We start from the raw sequence: 17,392 nt of genomic DNA, 5'->3' as shown, positions 1-17,392 counted from the left end.
AAAGGCTTGTTGTTTCTGCCTGGTGGGCATTACCATGCATTACGATAATTACATCCACGGAGCATACCATCCAACGCCTGGAGAGTCCAATTTCGCGGGAGGAAATCAGGTACGCTGACAATAAAAGGATATCTTACCACGATCGCGTGGTAAAGTCAGCATATGCAGTTCTGATGTGATGCCCTCGATCACCCCTGTCAGTCTCTAAATGCATAATTTGGGCTTCAGCAGTCAGCTTGAAGCAAGATATCGGTCATAGAGGATTCGAATAAGCACATTACAACTTTTCTGTGGGTTTGCTCACCCCTCGATGCCCACTAGAGCGTTGTTCGGCCCTTAATGTCCCTTGCCATAACATCAGCGTGTCCTTTGACAAGGAGCTTGACACATCGCTCATTTCTTATTTGTATCGCTCAAAGTTAGTGGGGTTTGGCCTGTATGATTCGGCAAGTCGACTTCTGTGCCATACTGCAGCAAGATCTCGACAATCTTGTCGTGGTCATTTTCTGCGGCCCGTGACAGAGCGGTTCGGTGAGCATGATTGACGCAGTCTATTGCGACAGACCTTGCCAAAAGACTTAGAATCGTTTCGTGGTGGCCATTATGCACGGCAATCATCAACGCTGTGTCGCCATCTGCATTGGTGGGGTCAATACTGGCACTGTACTCCAACAGAAGACAGACAACTGCTGTATGGCCCTTTGAGGCCTCTAAAAGTAAGGGAACAAGCGCCGACTTGTCGTGCAGCTCGACATTTACTCCTTTCTCGAGGAGCAGGCGAACAGCTGATCTAGATCCATTGATGGCGGCGCAATGCTGGGGGGTCTCGTCCATTGCGTTCTTCGCTTCCAAGTCAGCATCTACTCGACGAGAATCTTACAATATTCGAAAGAACAGTGTGCCCGCATTCGACGTCTTTTTTCATGATATATTCGGAATTCAGGGTTTTGCGTGACGGACCTGTATCATGGGTTGGCTCTGAGGTATACTTCCCTTTGATCCTTTTCCTAGAGGCCAAATGAAGCACAGTCTCATGATTAACATCTCGGGCGTCAAGCCTGGGTCCGTGCTTCAGAAGTTGCTCAACAACTGCGCCGTTACATCTGTATACCGCCAGCATAAGAGTGTTCGCCTATCATTGCCTGCTTCATCAATACCGGCAGATTGGTTAAGCAGCCACTTTACGACGGGCAAATTCCCATGCTTGCTGCGCGTTGAAGTGTCGTCTCACCGTACGGATAGAGTCGCTCAATTTGCCCTTCTCAATTACCAACTCCAGGAACACTACATCACTAAAGGCAACCGCAGACGTCACCGCGGGTCGAAGGCTTTCATCAGCAAAATCCACGCCCTCTGTGTGTCTAAGAAGGAGCAATACCACCTGAAGATGATGGTTTCTGGCAGCATATGTCAAAGGCGTCCTGTCACGGGGGAAACGATGGTCGGCCTTCCTGTTCAGCAATGAATGTACTTTATGTTCGCTGCCATGCTCAGCCGCAAATGAGAGTGCTGCCCGTCCCCAAGAATCTTTGCATTGACATCGAGACTTTTTTTTTCACCGCCAAATCAAAGATGTCGTCTCGTCCATGGTGCGCCACCTGCACCAATGGGGTCCACCCTAGGTCATTTACCCGTGTTAACGTCTGTTCCTTGGGCCAAGAGCCGGTATGCAAGATCCATGTTGTGCAAAGATAGCAGCATTCAACAAGGTAGTAGATCATTCTCGCAAGTTAGAAGAGGCTTCTCTTACTTGGATTGCGTCCAAGAGCTACCGTATTTTCTCTTTGGCCCTCTACATGCATGCACAGTCTAATGGTGTTTCGCCGTTTCACCATCTTTGTTTGGGAAGGTGTAATCTTCCAAATTTCCGCTTCAATCCAGTCGCTTAGCGATAGATGTAGAGCACTCTCTGGCCATGGGTCAATCACATTCACGTTCCCGCCATGCTTGATCAGAAGAGAGACGGTCTTGATCGGATTGGCCGATGTGGCAGCATGCAGAGACGTCTGGCCTCCATGTGCCATTATGTGCACCCAAGCTCTCTTTGTAGCAAAAGCCCAACAACCGCTTTCTGTCCCATTTCTGAGGCAATATGAAGGGGAGTGACCTGGGGTGCGTTAGTCGCATTGATACTGCTCCAAACTCCAATGGGAACATCACGCGCGATATGTGCCTCTTCATTAAGGTATAGAACAAAATCAGCATGCGGCTATCCTGCGTCAAAGCTGGTGGTAAATTGAAGTCTCCCATTTCTCCCATGGCGATGATGCTGTCTCAGAACTTCTTAAAGACGAAGAGGAACAGAGTAGTATGCATGGGAGAAGATGAAGTGCGTAAAGAAATGAGGCCGTGGGATTTAAAATCTGAAGCCGAATGACTTTTTGCTACTTCACGCTTGTACTTCATTTCCTACAGTATATTTCAGACGGGAAAGAAAATCATAGAGATAATTAGTCAGAGATATGCACAGGGCACTGCCTAATTAGGTTTTGTTGACGCTGCCAAGAGTCACTGGGATTAGCCCTTCACGTGATGCAGCAAAGGAGGTACTGTGTATATCCATCATCCGTCGGCCGGATCTAAAGGAAAACATTCTCTTTTCTCTTCTCAATCCCGAATACCTTGGTATGGAATCAATCCAGGGTTCAAAGGTCATATAAACTTGGTTAAGCGACTGAGCCGCTCTGTTGCCAAAGAGCTTGCGTTCTTAGCAACAATGGTCCATATCACCGCCTTGCCCAGCGAGCTTCTTACTCTCATTGTCTCATACGTCGATCCATCATCTTGGAAAGATTTGCGCCAAACGTGTCGTCTTCTCTCGTATGTCACTGCTCAGTTGCTGTTTGAGTCCTTGAAACTGTATCCTACACAGGCCAGCTATGAAATTATGGATGAAATTTTGACCGGGTCAAGTTTGGAGGATGCGGTCAAAACGGTGTATATCAACACACGTGAACATCCGTATGTTAGTATTTTCTTCCAAACGTCCAACGAGTTGTATATGCTCACAGACCTAGGACTCAGATGATGAGGAAGAAGCCTACTTTCCCGGAGAATTCGAAAACAGAATTTCCCGCCTCAAGACCTTGTCAAAAGTGCAAAACGTTGTCCTACAATTTGATAAGCGTTGCGGCGTGTCTAGGCATCATTGGATTACCAAACCTCCTCAAACAGTCGCCTTCCGCAAGAAGGCCCTCAGTGTCTTGTTTGAATGGCTGGCTTCACTCGAGGCACCACTGCAATCCTTGGGTATTTAGCATATGCAGGATGTCAACATCAAAGACGACGAGCTATCTGAGAGAATCACTAAAGTGCTGCGGAATCTGCGAGCTCTTCGCCTAAGCATTGTGAGCGAGCACAATACTGCGACAACAGACGATCCTCAAGGACTTTGGGACCGGGACAGATTCAGTCTATTTCCTGAGTCGCGATCGTTTTTTTGCAAAGCTTCCGTCAGTGTGGCTGAAACCAACCACATCCTCTCTTGAACACCTGACCCTTTTCTGCGACATGTGGTTTGGGTTTCGTCCAAAGCTTGACTTGAGCCAGATCCACTTTCCGCGTCTCAAAAGTCTTGTTCTGGGAAATTTTACCTTCTTCCAAGACTCCCAGCTAGAGTGGATTCTCTCACATGGAGCCACCTTGAGTGAATTGTCCCTGGACGATTGCATGATTCTCTATGATCTGTGTCTTTTTGAGGAAAAGCTGGATGAGTATTCGTTCAAAAAGGACGAGATGGAACTACGCATTGAGGAAGACGGGGAGGCAGGGTACTACCGCCCCTACAACAAGCGTTGGCATCATTACTTCGACGCTTTCCGAAAACGGCTGCCTCGTCTACGCCAGTTTCGCATTGGGACTAGCGATTGGACGCATGGTGTACCATTTGAGGCGGAATCAGAAATGAGAATCGGCTTACTCGACGAAAGGTATGGGGTGTTCTATGATGGGTGGGTGCCGACTCCATACATCGATGTCAGTAATTGGCCTGAGCCTTGGGAAAGAGGTCCACCGAAGTGCACCAAAGAAGACCGCAGGTCCGTACGCTTACTGTTCGACCATATTGGGCAAGAAGTCGAGGAGAGTTGGACATTGCACGGCATTCGGGTTAAAAGTCTCATAGAGGTCACGTCATAATGCTCTATTTGATTTCGGAGACGGCTAGACATGTTACGGTATCTAGTACATCCAGTGCACTGCATGCGATAGCATCTGAGAAGTGATCAAAACTGAAGTACATCATTTCTACAGAGCGGTCTCAGTCGCAGAGTATGACGTACATAATGAGAGTGGGATGTCAAGTAGCATCTTCAGAGCTCTTTCCTACCACCGGAGGACAACTTCACTTTCATTATCATTCCATCTACCGGCTTTGCAGTCACTTGCATTGTCTAGCTTAAACGTCAATGCTGTTGAAAGGTCCCAGAAGGAGACTCGCAAACTCACGTTGAACAATTTCGACTTAACCTCGTACTGCCCTTGCGGACCGAGAATTGGCTCCCCTGCATTGTCCCTCGCGACTTCACCGAGCCCAATCTTCACGAATTCATACTGTCTAACCGCACAAGCCAGAATGACTTGGGCCTCTATTGTCGCAAGCCCTTGGCCAATACAGCTGCGCGGTCCTCGCTCGAATGGTCGCCATGCGCTGGACGGTATGCGATCAGCACCGGAGTCACCGAGCCATCGCTCCGGTAAAAAATCATCCTTCGATTCCCCATAGACAGTCTCATCACGATGAATCAGCGTCTCACAATTGTACATCAGGACTCCGTCAATGCACAGCGACCTTCCATCTGGCAGTTGAATATACACATCCGATCCCTCGGGCACCAGTCTCCCCGTTCCCGACGAAGGGTATACACGGAGTATCTCTTTGATCACGGCGGTGGTATACGGCAACTTGCTGAGGAGTTCTCCACCATTCGGCGCAAGAAGCTTATCACGAACTACTGCCGGGGAAGGATCAGGTCCAAAGACGTCGTCGAGTTCGCGGCTGATGGATTCAAGAACACGAGGGGTACGGCTAAGCTCATAAAATGCCCACTGCAGAACGATGCTAGTCGTGTCATGACCAGCAAACAGAAAAGTTTTCAGCTGATCGCAAGTCTGATCGAGGACATGGGCATCCAGCTTCTCGATGCCCTGTAGACTGAGGGCGAGGACACTACGAGATTTTTTTTCGTCACTGCTGGCTTCCTTCAATTCTGCGAATTTGCGTTTGATGTGGTTTTTGATGATGGCATTGAGTTTGCGAGCCAGTTTATATTGCTGCCATATCACCAAGGGGTTCGACGGTTTTGCGCGGACTGAGCTCTTTTGGTGATAGCTTGCAGTCAGCTCGTGGTAGAGCCTGACCATTTCGCTCTGTTTATCTAGGGGGAGCTGGGCTCCCAAGTCCTCGTCCATTGTCACTGCGCCTGTACCGCTATGTGAGCACCAGCACAATTTTCAAGAGACAGTGAGATCTGTACCAATAATATCAAAGGTGAGATTGGTACATGTCTCAGCTAGGCTAAACTCTTCGCCAGACTCGGCATAACGATCAAGCGTTTCGAAAAACGGCACCGTCTTGTCCAGTATGCGAGGAAGCAAGGTCAATATATGCTGCGGCGCAAACCCAGGATTGAACCGTTTGCGAAGGCTTTTCCATTCCTCGCCCTGTCTTTATGAGCAAACCTTCCATGTCAAGCATTCTAGCTAAGGGGTGAATATACTTCGGAAGTAAGAATCGAATGAGGACCCACTAGATACTTATAATCTTGCAGCGTTGGGGTCTTGGGCAAACCATACGGAAACTGCTTCGAGCTCCTGGATACCTGTTCTGCAATCTCGTGGCTGCAGACGATACCCAAAGGATGCTGCATCGGGCGTGCGTCGAGGAGATACAACGGTGGGTTACCAAGGTGGGCTTTGATCTCCGCGAATACATAATCTTCCCTATATTAGTCTGTAGTGTAAGAGTTGACATGCAAGGTGAAACTTGCCAATATGCCTGTTCGGTTCACCGCGGGAAATAAAGGCGTTGAGGTCTTTCATATGGCCCCATATGCGCGATGGCTTTGGCTGTGGCCATGCTGCAAATTGTTTGATGCGATAGTAGTCGAGCTTATTGAGGAGCCAAAAAGCCAGCAGCTGAAGTGTTGCTATCACGGAGAGAATCAGGAACATGTCCGCAAAGTTCATCTAGGTATCCTGAGCTGGGTGGTGAGAGAAAGAAGTTGGACATCGGACTCGGAGAAGGTGGTCGTGTGGGGGGGATGCTTGGCGGTCTGTAGGATACATCCTGGTAAACTCCAGGCGCAATATTATTTGGCTCTTAATATAAGTGATTGACTGGCAGCATCAAGCAAACAGGGGTCTGCTGCAAAGAACCAATACTGGCTAGGGGTTTACCGGAGGAGGGGTGATGAAGCGGCGAACTATATATTTGCACGGGTGGAGGAGAGTAGCCATCCACTTGGCGCACAAGATGAGGAGGTTAATAACTAAAAGGGTATGAAGGAGCCATCAATGGCAAGCCTTAACGCTTATAACCCCTCATTATTTTAGGCCAGACTATGTATACCAAGCAGATACACTGTATAATCTCCAAGTAGTAGTAGAACGAAGTATTGGGAATAATGCGAAGGCGTTTGAAGGATATCACTTATTGGATGCTTCCATATCACAAGCAAGTCGGCCGGATGGCGCAATGGTAGCGCGTTGGTTTTCGGCACCAAAGGTTGCGCGTTCGAATCGCGTTTCGGTCGTATCCTTTTTTTCTCCTTCAGCCTCGGCTCGGCTTTTATTCTTCGATCTACACCTTCATCCTTGAGGGTTTGAATCCCCGGCTCTTCGATTTAATTTCCTATCAATCTCAACCCATTGTTATGTCAATCAATCGAAGGTCTTTATATCTAAGTAACAGAAAGTCATCATTCATTAGTTGCTGATACGAGTGGATCAGCTAACAAGCATCACGGCAATTGTGAAAAATAGCTCTCGTTACATAGAGGAGGATCAAGCCCGATATTTGGACTGTTATCTACCAGCGGGATAACGTTTGCAAAGGACATGCCGGATTCCAAGAAACTGTAAAAGTCGTCAGTTTCATCTAGGACAAAATCAGCATTCGAAACCGATTGTTCTGCTATGGCGGATTCTGAAGCGATTACTCTGGACAGGTCGTCCTTAGTTTCAGTAGCCGTGATATTGTTCAATTTCTCTATCATGCGACCAGCAAGAGCAGAGCTACCTTGCAACTGATGCAGGATTTCGGAGAATTGCTGGAGCATTCTTTGACTCGCTCCGTTCGTTTGAGGGCAAGCCGATTCGACAGCCGTGATATGAAACTCCACTGCGGGCATGAGAATAGCGACGCTGGGATTAGGAAGCACATTGATGAAGCCCAAGCGATGCAGTTCGTCGAAGACGAGGCTGATTCTGTTTAGGATGTGTTCCTCCGCGTGGCTGTTCCTCCCCACACTGCAAGTGCAGACGACATACGCCGAGGCGAGATAAAGCAAGAGCAGCCAGGCACGATGGACAAGAATGAACTTTTCCAGTTCTGTGACAGCCGTTGAGGTCGTGGATTGATGACGAAGCGCCGGTGGCAATTGTGTGTGCCATCTGCCCAACCTCCGGGCAAGCTCTGCGATTTCAGTAGGGCAAGCCTTGTTCTCCGCACTTGCAAGTCCTACCACGCGACTGGATGAGTCAGACAAATCTCGTGATGGTCCAGGAAATTGTCCTATTTGACAGAGCTTGGATTTCTCAATGAACAATCTCGCTAGGAACTGCTGATACTGCACGTCGCGGAGGAAGTCGCAGTTCCCTACCAATGTTTGGACGTTGGGGGATAAAGCACCAAATCTGAAATCGTGCGTACTGGGCAGAGGGGTGTCGCATAGATCACCGTTTTCTGGATCGTGCTTCAAGGTAAGAGGATTACTTGATGTTATTCGCACATGATTGTATATGGACCACCACGTCCGTCTCCATATTTGTTGTTTTCTTGCGTTTGCCTTGACCATTTGAGTTTGACTCGAGCTGATCATAGAGATGCAGATACCCAACCGCTGGGTGAGTTCTTTTTGGTCGTGGTGTGGCTCAGGATGAGATACCCATAACAGAAGCGCTTGAGCAGTAGCGAGTCGGTCATCTTCGCATTCGAAATCGAGAAGCACCTGCACAAATGAGTTTGGACCGCCGTGGTCGGGGCAGGGGCAAAATGTACCTTTACTTTGCAGGATATACTCTCACGGAAAACACTGCGCGAAGGATATCCTTCGGCACGGATATGACACTCATCGACAAAAGCTGATGCAGCAAACAGAACGGCGTGAAATAACAACAGACTGATCCGATGAGATTCGTTATCACCGGCGACAGCTGAGAGAAATTCATGCAGCCCTAAAATGGGCATGTGCGGATGGACCCAAAGCAGGTAGCTCTTTAGTAGCTCGTTGCGGAGCGTCTCGCTGGGGAGGTCAAGCGCCCCACTACATCGAAGATACTCGATATCATCACTGTGCAGCCTGTCCGGAAGACCAACCAGGTAGCTCGGCAAGCGGACAGCCGGCGGAGCGGCGGAGCCGGGGCCAAAAAGCTGATTGATGATAGAGATGTGGTAGTCGAGAGGGATGGTTGATAAGACGGCGGGATTCCCGGCCATACCGCTCTTCACGTTGCATTCTCGCTCGCTTTCCCTGAGTTGCGAGGCGAATATATCCTCTTCACAATATCAGTCATCCTGATTAATACCCTATATCTTACGGAAAGTGACACACCGGGACAGTATGTGAGCAACGAGTTTGGCTCTTCGGTGACGCTACGAGCACTGCAACAATCAGCAATGCCATCCATCTATCTGGCGTGGTTATGGTTACTGAGCATGACTCACGGTGTGCTCCCATGCGCGTCACAGTCCAATTTGGCCCGACGACAGGACGAGCACGAGCCTCCACTGACGCCAACATAACATCGCTGCCTGGTCTTAACGCAGTGCGAACAAGCTCCAGACTCGGCAGTTCTTGTACGTCTGGGAACGGAATGCATTGCGGCAGTTGCGAGCCTAGAACGCTACTGTGAAGCTAAGATCGAGGCGTGGAGTATTTTTCTACGACCTCTGTGTGAATCATACGGTCTTACCGACCGAGAGTGACGATCCGAGATCCGCGACCCGACCGGGCCTGCCGCGGCACACCAAAAAGTCTCCGTGAAACCCACAGTCGATAACTTGCAATCTGCCCGACTCCGAAAGGGTCATTGGTTGGCTACAAAACTCTAATACAAACAGGGTTAAAGAACTGGAAATGTGATTGGACAACAGCTCAAAGATTGGTCTGGGGCCCCGGGCTCGGGTGGACACGGATCCCCTCGCCCCGAGGTCCGCCGACACAGATTATGCCTTTTGGTCCTGTTGCAATTGTGGAGAGAAACTAAGTCAGGACGGAGTGATCGATGCAGGTAGTGTCCACTTGTGACTGGCTTGTCCATGGTTGGTCTCGTTCATGCTGAAGCCCCAAGCTGGGGACTGCCTCCTAGGTAACAGACATTGAACTCCCTTTGCTTACAGTACCTACCCAAGACGAGGTTCCTGTCTGACATTGTCAAGAGCATTCAGATAATGCACACGGTCTTTAACATAGAACTCGACGTCGACTTTGTTGCGCAGGTGCGCCTCTCCGCCGTCGAGCGTGCCGGCCTTGATTCCCGTCTTGTCGCTCATGATCTCCAGCTCCGAGTACAGGCTCGATCCACAATCACCACAGAAGAAGTGCTTGTTGAGCTTACCACTGTCACCCGTGGTATCATACGATCGCGGAGTTCCTGACTGACTTAGCTACGCGAATAATATCATCTATTGGTGGCCGTACCTTTAGTGACCTTGAACGAATCTCTTGGAACAATAACATTGGAGGTGAATGCACTGCCAGTCCACTTTTCCATGGTGGTCTCAGTCTCTGTCGCCTTTCATGAGGGCATTGGGTCACTGGGAACTAATCATACCTTTTGACAGTCAACGCAGTGGCAGAGGCAGTTTATTAAGGAATCCGCTTGGATACAAACATTAGCATGAGAATAGGCGGATAATGCGTTTCACTTACAGCTTGAGATATACGCGATGGCACCGCACATGCAGCTTCCGTTAAGAGTCATGGTTGCGACCTATTATTACCTGTCTTTGAAATGTTGAATTGCAGCAGGGATTTCAGGATGAACTCCCATCTTGCATTTTATACGAGCAGCGAACACTAAATTTCGACTGTGCTCTTGGATCTTCGTCTTATAGCGGGGTAATTGCTGTCCGCTGACGCAACAGACGCCGAATTTGGACATCCGTTTGGTCATATCTGGCGATAGAGAGGCCTTTTGACTTGACAAGGGATGTATTTGAATACGGAGCTGCAACAATGGCTGTTCAACACCCTAGCCCATTATAATAGATAATTCCTCGGATTATACTATCATTACAGAGCGTAAGACCAAAACATCTTATCCAGGGCGGTTGAGTGCACTGAGCTAAAAGGTGTCAAGACAACCATTTCTAGTGAGAAGAAATGATAGTGCAGCAGATATTCAACAAGGACTATGGAGTACATCAAGAATATTTGCCTTCCTCGGCAAGTTTCGGATGTCTGAACTTGTTAACCGTCTCGACGGAGCATCCTCCCGCCAAGCAGACAGTAAGTCATTTCGGCGACAATAATCAAGATGCAAGGAATATTTCTATGTTTGATTATGAGCTATCTTTGTTATTACAATCCCAGGAGTTTTATTCGATGACCGACGGCGTACTAAGATGATCGATCATTGTAGAGAGCAAACGCTGATGAGATTTATTAACAAGTATCATGTGATAGACACCTTCGTGACCCCGAATTGGCTGGCGATGTTTGAATGTTGGAAGTCAAAATGACCGGTCCATGACCCCTCACATGCGATGAAATGAACGATCGATCCAATCTCCCTGCGGAAGCTGTCTGCCTAGTTTGGTAGGTATATTATCTGCGTATTTTTTAAAAGTTGTTGACGTTCCTCCCAGTCGTGCTTCGAAAACACGCTGAGACGGTCAAAACTCGTGCTGACCGATAGGCCGTGTACTCTACTGCTAAGCCAGTGAACTCAATCCACTAATGCCAGACGTGCTGTAAAGTGCACACTAAGAAATCGTACTCGCATTTACAGACTCAGTAGAAGGGGCGGGCCTCACCGAGGTCAACGACAGGCTGTCGAGTCAACTCCGATATCACCATCACTGGCCGCAGCAAAAATCGATGCTCCGCAGTCCATACCCTCACTGACAGATGATTCAACTCTGACACTTGTGGACTCGTATCTCTGGGGCTTAGCGACTCCTTTTGCCTCAGCTGGCAGGAACCAGGATTCAGGGTGATGTTTGGTTCCCTCCACACACGGAGTCACAGGGTATCTCGAAGGGCTGGTTCCGCAGGTGTACACCTCCGAAAAAGAAATATATATGGCGGAAGCGACATCACTGGGTCAATGCAGCTTGTGATTCCTTGTAATCACTAATTGTGGGTGTTGGGTGTCTTACGATATCAAACTGAACATCCTACAGGCATCGGAACATTGACGATCCCTAATAGTCGCCCATATGATATCAACACAGGGGATCCAGAATAACCACTCCGCATCCTAAATTTGATATTGACTGTGAAGTCTCAGAAGTGAGTAGACGTCGTTCCGATCATTTCCCATGCTGAACTCACGGGCATCTAATTGTGTGGTATGGCTACCATTCGCTAGCAAGCCTTGGTCGCTGTTACCGAGAGCCCAGGATGCCATTGTCTCTGTCTGTGCTGTGATACGCCCACTAACGGCAGAGAGCCATACCGGCTCACCGGCACTGGTCCTTCGGGAGCAGGCCTCTCGCCTCGACAGACACACTATCATTGGCGGCAGACTGTGATGTGGCATCTGAAGCAGCGGAAACAGTCGAGCCGGAAATCTGGCCGCTTCGAGCCTGTGGTAGACTGCTTGGGCCATGGCACATACTTGGTCTGATTTATCAAAGTTTGGAAACTGATTGTATTGATGAGCCAGTGTCAGAGTCAAGCTCTGTCGCTACAGAACCTTCTCCGACATTCCCATCTTTTTGGAAAAGCCTTGCAACCTTACTTTTCACAAGCTTGACACTTTTTCATCTCAGTCCGCATCACTTCCGGCGCAGTCGGATCTGGATTGAATCTTTCCATCCACCCAGAACGAGTCATCGGCCATCTGCCTTAAGTCGTCCGTTACGATTTCGCGTACCCTAGGAGGCCAACCACACTCAAGATTCCTGCCTCTGCGTACAGCACAGACAGATGAACCAAGAATCAGCTCCGATGCTAGACGGTATACCGAATCCCTGTCACTTTTTGAAATTTGCCGCGATGCAGGCCTCCTACGCGTTGTATATGCTGCCGCACCGGCTCCGGGCAGCGCTGTATCAAAACGCCTTTCGGCTGCTATCCACTGCTAAACCACCCGGAGCCAGTGACCGAAACCAAAGACGCTAAGTGATTGATAGAGAAACTCCGCAACGGTGCTGATGCTATGACTGTTCGTATGAAGCGGGGGATGATCTTTGAAGGCATGGGCGGCATGATACGTGATTCTGACGCGGCCTATTTCTCTCTGTTTTCGAACTAAGTGACTCTATGCGGGGTAAAGCTCCTTCTAATCCTGCATAGACAGCGCAAGACGCTTCAATCAGCTGAACGTGGGACGGATCTCCTGCTCCCAGTCAAAACTCTCCAGTAAGGCCATGAAATCAACATCATCTCCTATCGTCATTCCGTTGACGGATGAATCAGGAAAGGCTTGCTCTGTCGTTGGGGATAAAACACGATCGAGGACTTGTCTGATGAGCAACTGCCCTTGCAATGCAATCTCATAATCCCCCTCGTGTTGCTGGATGAAGGTGTCTGTATGCGAGATGAGAATGCTCAGCTTCTGGATGATCTCCGAGCGAGGAAACGGTGCAGAAGAGAGCACTGGCTCAAGTGTCGGCTGGGAGCGTCGGAGTAGTTCGGTCGCCAAGGCACCTGCGGCGGGAAGGCCGACATAGCAAAGCTGTGTACGATCAGTGGGTGATCCACAGTGACGGGCTAGAACTCTTACATCGTAGGTCGTCAATATGTAAATCTTGAGGGCTCGCATCTGTACCGACAACAAGTCAAGTAAACAAGTGATGATCTCCAAAGAGACTTTGATCAGTGCATCATGGCCCTTGCCTACTCGTTTGACAAGAGTCGAATAAATTAGGAAGTCCTGGTGCAGGAACTCCAGATGCAAGCTTGCAAGCTCCGGACTGGTCGACTCAGGGCCCCAGTGCAGGAAGGCGGGCAGTTCAGAGCGCCATTGGCGTGCTCTCTTAAGGACTCTCCTGTCAAGCTATTATCAGTGCTGGAGCTTGGTCTCATGATGTACAACGGTGGAAGTACTCACTCAGCATGTTCTTCCACATTGTCGCGTCCCTGGCCAATTGATAACTCCAGTATATCCTCTCGAATCAAACAGGCAAGATGGACAGTACGTGCTCTTGCGCCGCTACCCAGTTTCCCCTCTGTATTCCAGCCTTGCGCATCCAGCTTCTGCAGTGCAGCCTGCCTCACGGTGGGAGGGGCGATCAACTCTTCCCAGGTCAGGTCCAGCGGCGACTGGATATTGCAGTACTGTTTGCATATCCGGGGCGGCCTACCGAGGAACAGCGCCAGGTCTTTGTCCATGCCGTATGCCCCGACCATGACCCTCTTTCTCAACTCGGACAGGAAAAAGGGAGTGTTTTTGTCGTCTCCCGCCTGATGAAGGCCCAGAGCAAAGAGAATCGTCGTAAGATCACCGAGTTTCTGCCAGGTTCTGTAATCTGTCCTTTTCATCAGTCCGAATCCTGGTTTTCTCCAACCGGGCACAAACTTACCGCCCGTGCCATACGTGTGATGGACCAAGACCGAGTGCTGAAGTATTGCGCAGCAAAGAGTATCGCTGATCATCCCCAATTTATCACATAACTGTAGACAAATATCGCTCGCTGCCAGCGCAATCCGCCGAAGCCCCTTTCTATCATTGCCAGGGAGGATTCCGCTTTGAAAGATCGGATCATCTTGCGGAACGTGATAGATCGAATAGCCTATCGAAGAGAGGAGAAGCGCATAGGTGTCCCATCGAGCGGCACTCAGCGCTACATACTCCGACAGCGTCATCGAAGCCCGCAACTCGATCTCTGTAGCTGTATTGCGGAAAAAGGTCCTCGACAGCTCCAGCACAGATGCGTACTTGTCCTGCATACCCTCCGTAGTGTCCCGATACAGATCCCGGAGGACCTCGACTATGCACCGGAACATCTGCGTGCTGAAGATCCATCCCTCCCAGATAGCGAACCGCTTCTCCAGGAGCTCTTCAAAGAGCGCCAAATGGTCCAAGAGCATTAGCACCTGTGCTCCCAGCTCCACCTGCCTCGAGTCGACCGCCGCTGCGATCGATCCCGAAGGGGAACTCCCGCTGCCGTGCGGCCGCATCGCGTGGTCCAAGACTGCAGCATACCCCGTGACGTTGTCAGAGTAGCTAGTTAGTCCCAAAAAACCGGGGTTGGCAAATGGCCGCTTCTCCCATGCGTGCGACTCGCCAATCGTCAGGGGTGAGGCAGAGACCGATGCGGATACGGACACAGACACGGAGTGAGTGCCGATGGGGGAGACACTCGCATTGACGCTGACGTTTGCGTTCGGGCTACTCTGGTTTTGGCTTGGCCTATGTGTTAGTTTTTGCCTGGGTTTTCGAATCGCTGCTGCCTTGCTCTCGCGGGGTTTTGTGAGGGCAGAAGGGCGGTGCGCTGCTGAGGATCCAGAGACTGTGGAGGATACAGACAAGTCGCGAATACTGTAACTTGCGCCCGGGACTTGGTTTCTGCTCTGTACTGTTGCATTGCTTTGGCGGGGTTTCGTGAGGGGGGAAGGGTGATAAAAGCACTCCTCTGTTCGACCCCGGCGGACACAGCGGTTACATATCGGCCTCGTATGGTCGCACCCCAGCTTCGATTTCCTGCATGGCTCGCAGGAGGGGAGCTGGCCGTTGCGCCGTTTCCGTTCCATGTTCTCTGGATGGTTTGTGGATATCATGGAACTGGTGGTCCAGTCAGTTAGTACAGAGCAGATTGACAACAATGAGTAAGACGGTGTCCCTTGCCAGTTTGTCGCCGAATGGGGAATAGTCTGACAGAAGCGAGAATCGACATTATCTTCATCATCACTATCTCATCAAACTACCTGGCCAGGTCTCCCAACACTTTTGTCTTTATTCCAGTTGACGGTTGATCGTATGATCTTCCAGAACATGGAGCCAGCCCAGACACAGCTAGCTCGGCCTCTCCCACCTCTGTGCCTGAAAGCTGGGACTTCAAATCCATCGATATACTCCGACCATCTTGCTCTCACCTTCATGTCTGAATGGCATTCATTCACGGAAGATGCTTTGCAAGTTTTTCGAGAAGCTGGAGTCTCCCACAACGTCCCGTTTCATGATGAGACTGAGCTATACACAGTTGGAAATGAACTTGGTGTATCAGGTAGGTTCGTTCGAAATCTTTGCGACCCGGTTATGAAGGCCCTTGAACCATTACCATGTATGGCTTCAATCCGATTCGCCGATTTCCAAGCAATCTCCACCCCAGGAGACGTTGTTCCAGATGTATGTCTGGGGCTCGTGGCGGTTGTCCCCACACCTGATAATGTTCATTTGGTTGGAGAAGTCAAGACACCATGGACCATCCCTGATGCATACATTCATCTAAACCGACCTAATACATCTTATCACCTCGAGCCACTGATAGGTTTGCCTTCACCCATATCTAATCTCTTATTTTCATCCGAACACACTGACTCTTGGACCTATGTTAGGACAGCTTGTTGCTCAAATGCGCGCGTGTTCGCTTCGCTTTGGATTTTTATCCACCTACAACTCTTCGGTTTTCGTCAAACGAGCAGCGGACTCTTCTTTCCTCCTTTCGCCGCCCATCAAGTACAAGGCTAGAGAGCCTTCCCTTCGCCAGCTTTTTGCTGGTTTTGTTCTAATGGCCTTGTCGGAGCCAAAGTACTTTGAAAGCCCGTCATTTCAGCCAAGAGATGTAAGCATTGATTCGGGTAACTGGGAGAGGTATGGTGTAGCTGCTGATATATTGAGAAGCTACGAGGCCCTCCTCCTCTCCGCGTCTCCGCCCCTCTACTCAGAAATCCCGACTACCCGGCCCCAGCACTGACGAGCGAATTAGACTCTGTCACATCGAACAGTGTTATTGTAAACACTGACGGATCCTCCACCACGGTCATCAATTGCGTTCGCAGGTTATCAGACGCAAGAGTCAAGTTCAAAGCGACCTGGCTCGCCACAATGAATGGAACGCCGGTGATTTTGAAGTGCTGGCAGCCCAAATACGAGGAGTTGTGAGTCGGACTACTTCTACGGCTCGCGATTAGACTTACTAACCAGTTACATTTAGGTTTGATGCCGAAGCAGAGGTTTATCATCGTCTTTGGACTCAGCGGCCGGCTGGTCTTCATAACTTCACTAACTGGATTTTAAGGGGAGACATTGTCTGCTCGAGCATCTTCCCATCGGGATATGTCCTCGTGTTAGAGCATAGAGACGGAATGCGTCTTGACCGACTATGGCATACTCTATCCAACACCGAGCGAGCCCAAGTTCAGTCCCAATGCCTTAACAGCGTTCATGCTTTACGACAAGTGACCGTGCGTCTTGATGATGCGGGAATGCACAATATTCTGTATAACAGGGAGAGTGGCGTGATAGCTTTGCTTGACTTTGAAAGTGCCCAGGTAGTTGAAAGCCATTCAGTGGTCCCTGTGAATCACGAAATGGGTGCCATCTTTGGTTCTGATTTTCTGTTGGGACATCCGTCTGGTGACTAGTCTATGATTATGGCTCCAGCGCTTTGCTTCATGTGTAGACTCGTCTTGATTCATCCAGGTCTTCGCCCTGGTGGCTAGACTGTTTACAAAGTCGGGCTTTTCCTCATGCAAAAACTATTCTTAGTTCATCCAAGTTTTTGCTCTATATTGCAACTATCGTCTATTCAATTCAAAGCTGAATTAACCAGGTGCAGTCTAATTTTGAACGTACTGGTTATGCAGACATTCTCTCCGTGGAAAACCAGAGCTGTCCAAAATGCTCTGCTTAAGATGGAATATAACTTTTGAATTTGATGGAAAGAGTGCTATATATCTTGCAATTCACGACCGAGAGGAGAGATACTGTTTCCACCATTACGAGTCGGCAAAATGGGTCTGGTTTCAGACCTGAGATGTTCTAATTTCAGAGTTAACAGTTGTGATTGCTGACTCGACGGCGTTTCGGCGTTTACTGACAATTCCAGAAGTCGTCGCGT

General features: G+C 49.5%; 6 protein-coding genes and 1 non-coding gene across 7 annotated transcripts; 2 read left to right on the top strand and 5 right to left on the bottom strand.

The window, feature by feature from the left end:
- Positions 1–393: 393 nt before the first annotated feature.
- On the bottom strand, positions 394–2,024 carry AFUA_3G02030 (ankyrin repeat domain-containing protein; the record flags this gene model as incomplete). Its single annotated transcript, XM_077804287.1, has 3 exons — positions 394–840; positions 1,232–1,421; positions 1,807–2,024. The coding sequence occupies 3 exons, from the start codon at positions 2,022–2,024 to the stop codon at positions 394–396; spliced, it is 855 nt and encodes a 284-aa protein (XP_077660444.1).
- Positions 2,025–4,323: 2,299 nt separating this feature from the next.
- AFUA_3G02010 (cytochrome P450) lies at positions 4,324–6,197 on the bottom strand (the record flags this gene model as incomplete). Its single annotated transcript, XM_077804286.1, has 4 exons — positions 5,988–6,197; positions 5,718–5,935; positions 5,475–5,661; positions 4,324–5,420 (listed from the first exon to the last, which is right to left on the bottom strand). The coding sequence occupies exons 1-4, from the start codon at positions 6,184–6,186 to the stop codon at positions 4,324–4,326; spliced, it is 1,701 nt and encodes a 566-aa protein (XP_077660443.1). The 5' UTR covers positions 6,187–6,197.
- Positions 6,198–6,680: 483 nt separating this feature from the next.
- Positions 6,681–6,752, top strand: tR(UCG)2. The gene has a single exon. It is a non-coding gene (tRNA).
- A 207-nt stretch (positions 6,753–6,959) lies between these two features.
- AFUA_3G02000 (transcription factor domain-containing protein) lies at positions 6,960–9,250 on the bottom strand (the record flags this gene model as incomplete). Its single annotated transcript, XM_743427.2, has 4 exons — positions 6,960–8,168; positions 8,219–8,715; positions 8,885–9,055; positions 9,133–9,250. 4 exons carry the CDS (start codon positions 9,248–9,250, stop codon positions 6,960–6,962), a joined length of 1,995 nt encoding a protein of 664 aa, XP_748520.2.
- A 312-nt stretch (positions 9,251–9,562) lies between these two features.
- AFUA_3G01990 (GFA family protein) lies at positions 9,563–10,143 on the bottom strand (the record flags this gene model as incomplete). The annotated part of the gene is made up of 4 exons (XM_743426.2): positions 9,563–9,813; positions 9,861–9,924; positions 9,994–10,040; positions 10,092–10,143. The coding sequence occupies 4 exons, from the start codon at positions 10,141–10,143 to the stop codon at positions 9,563–9,565; spliced, it is 414 nt and encodes a 137-aa protein (XP_748519.2).
- Positions 10,144–11,316: 1,173 nt separating this feature from the next.
- Positions 11,317–15,110, bottom strand: AFUA_3G01980 (uncharacterized protein; the record flags this gene model as incomplete). Its single annotated transcript, XM_077804285.1, has 5 exons — positions 11,317–11,659; positions 11,718–13,065; positions 13,114–13,378; positions 13,441–13,858; positions 13,913–15,110. 4 exons carry the CDS (start codon positions 15,108–15,110, stop codon positions 12,703–12,705), a joined length of 2,244 nt encoding a protein of 747 aa, XP_077660442.1. The 3' UTR covers positions 11,317–11,659; positions 11,718–12,702.
- Positions 15,111–15,217: 107 nt separating this feature from the next.
- AFUA_3G01970 (uncharacterized protein) lies at positions 15,218–17,104 on the top strand. The gene is made up of 4 exons (XM_077804284.1): positions 15,218–15,820; positions 15,888–16,114; positions 16,174–16,430; positions 16,487–17,104. Exons 1-4 carry the CDS (start codon positions 15,310–15,312, stop codon positions 16,914–16,916), a joined length of 1,425 nt encoding a protein of 474 aa, XP_077660441.1. The 5' UTR covers positions 15,218–15,309; the 3' UTR covers positions 16,917–17,104.
- Positions 17,105–17,392: the final 288 nt, after the last annotated feature.

Source organism: Aspergillus fumigatus, chromosome 3 (assembly GCF_000002655.1).
Source record: "Aspergillus fumigatus Af293 chromosome 3, whole genome shotgun sequence".
NCBI lineage: Eukaryota > Fungi > Ascomycota > Eurotiomycetes > Eurotiales > Aspergillaceae > Aspergillus > Aspergillus fumigatus.
Note: the sequence above shows the minus strand (reverse complement) of the source record. Positions and strands in the feature narration are given on the sequence as shown.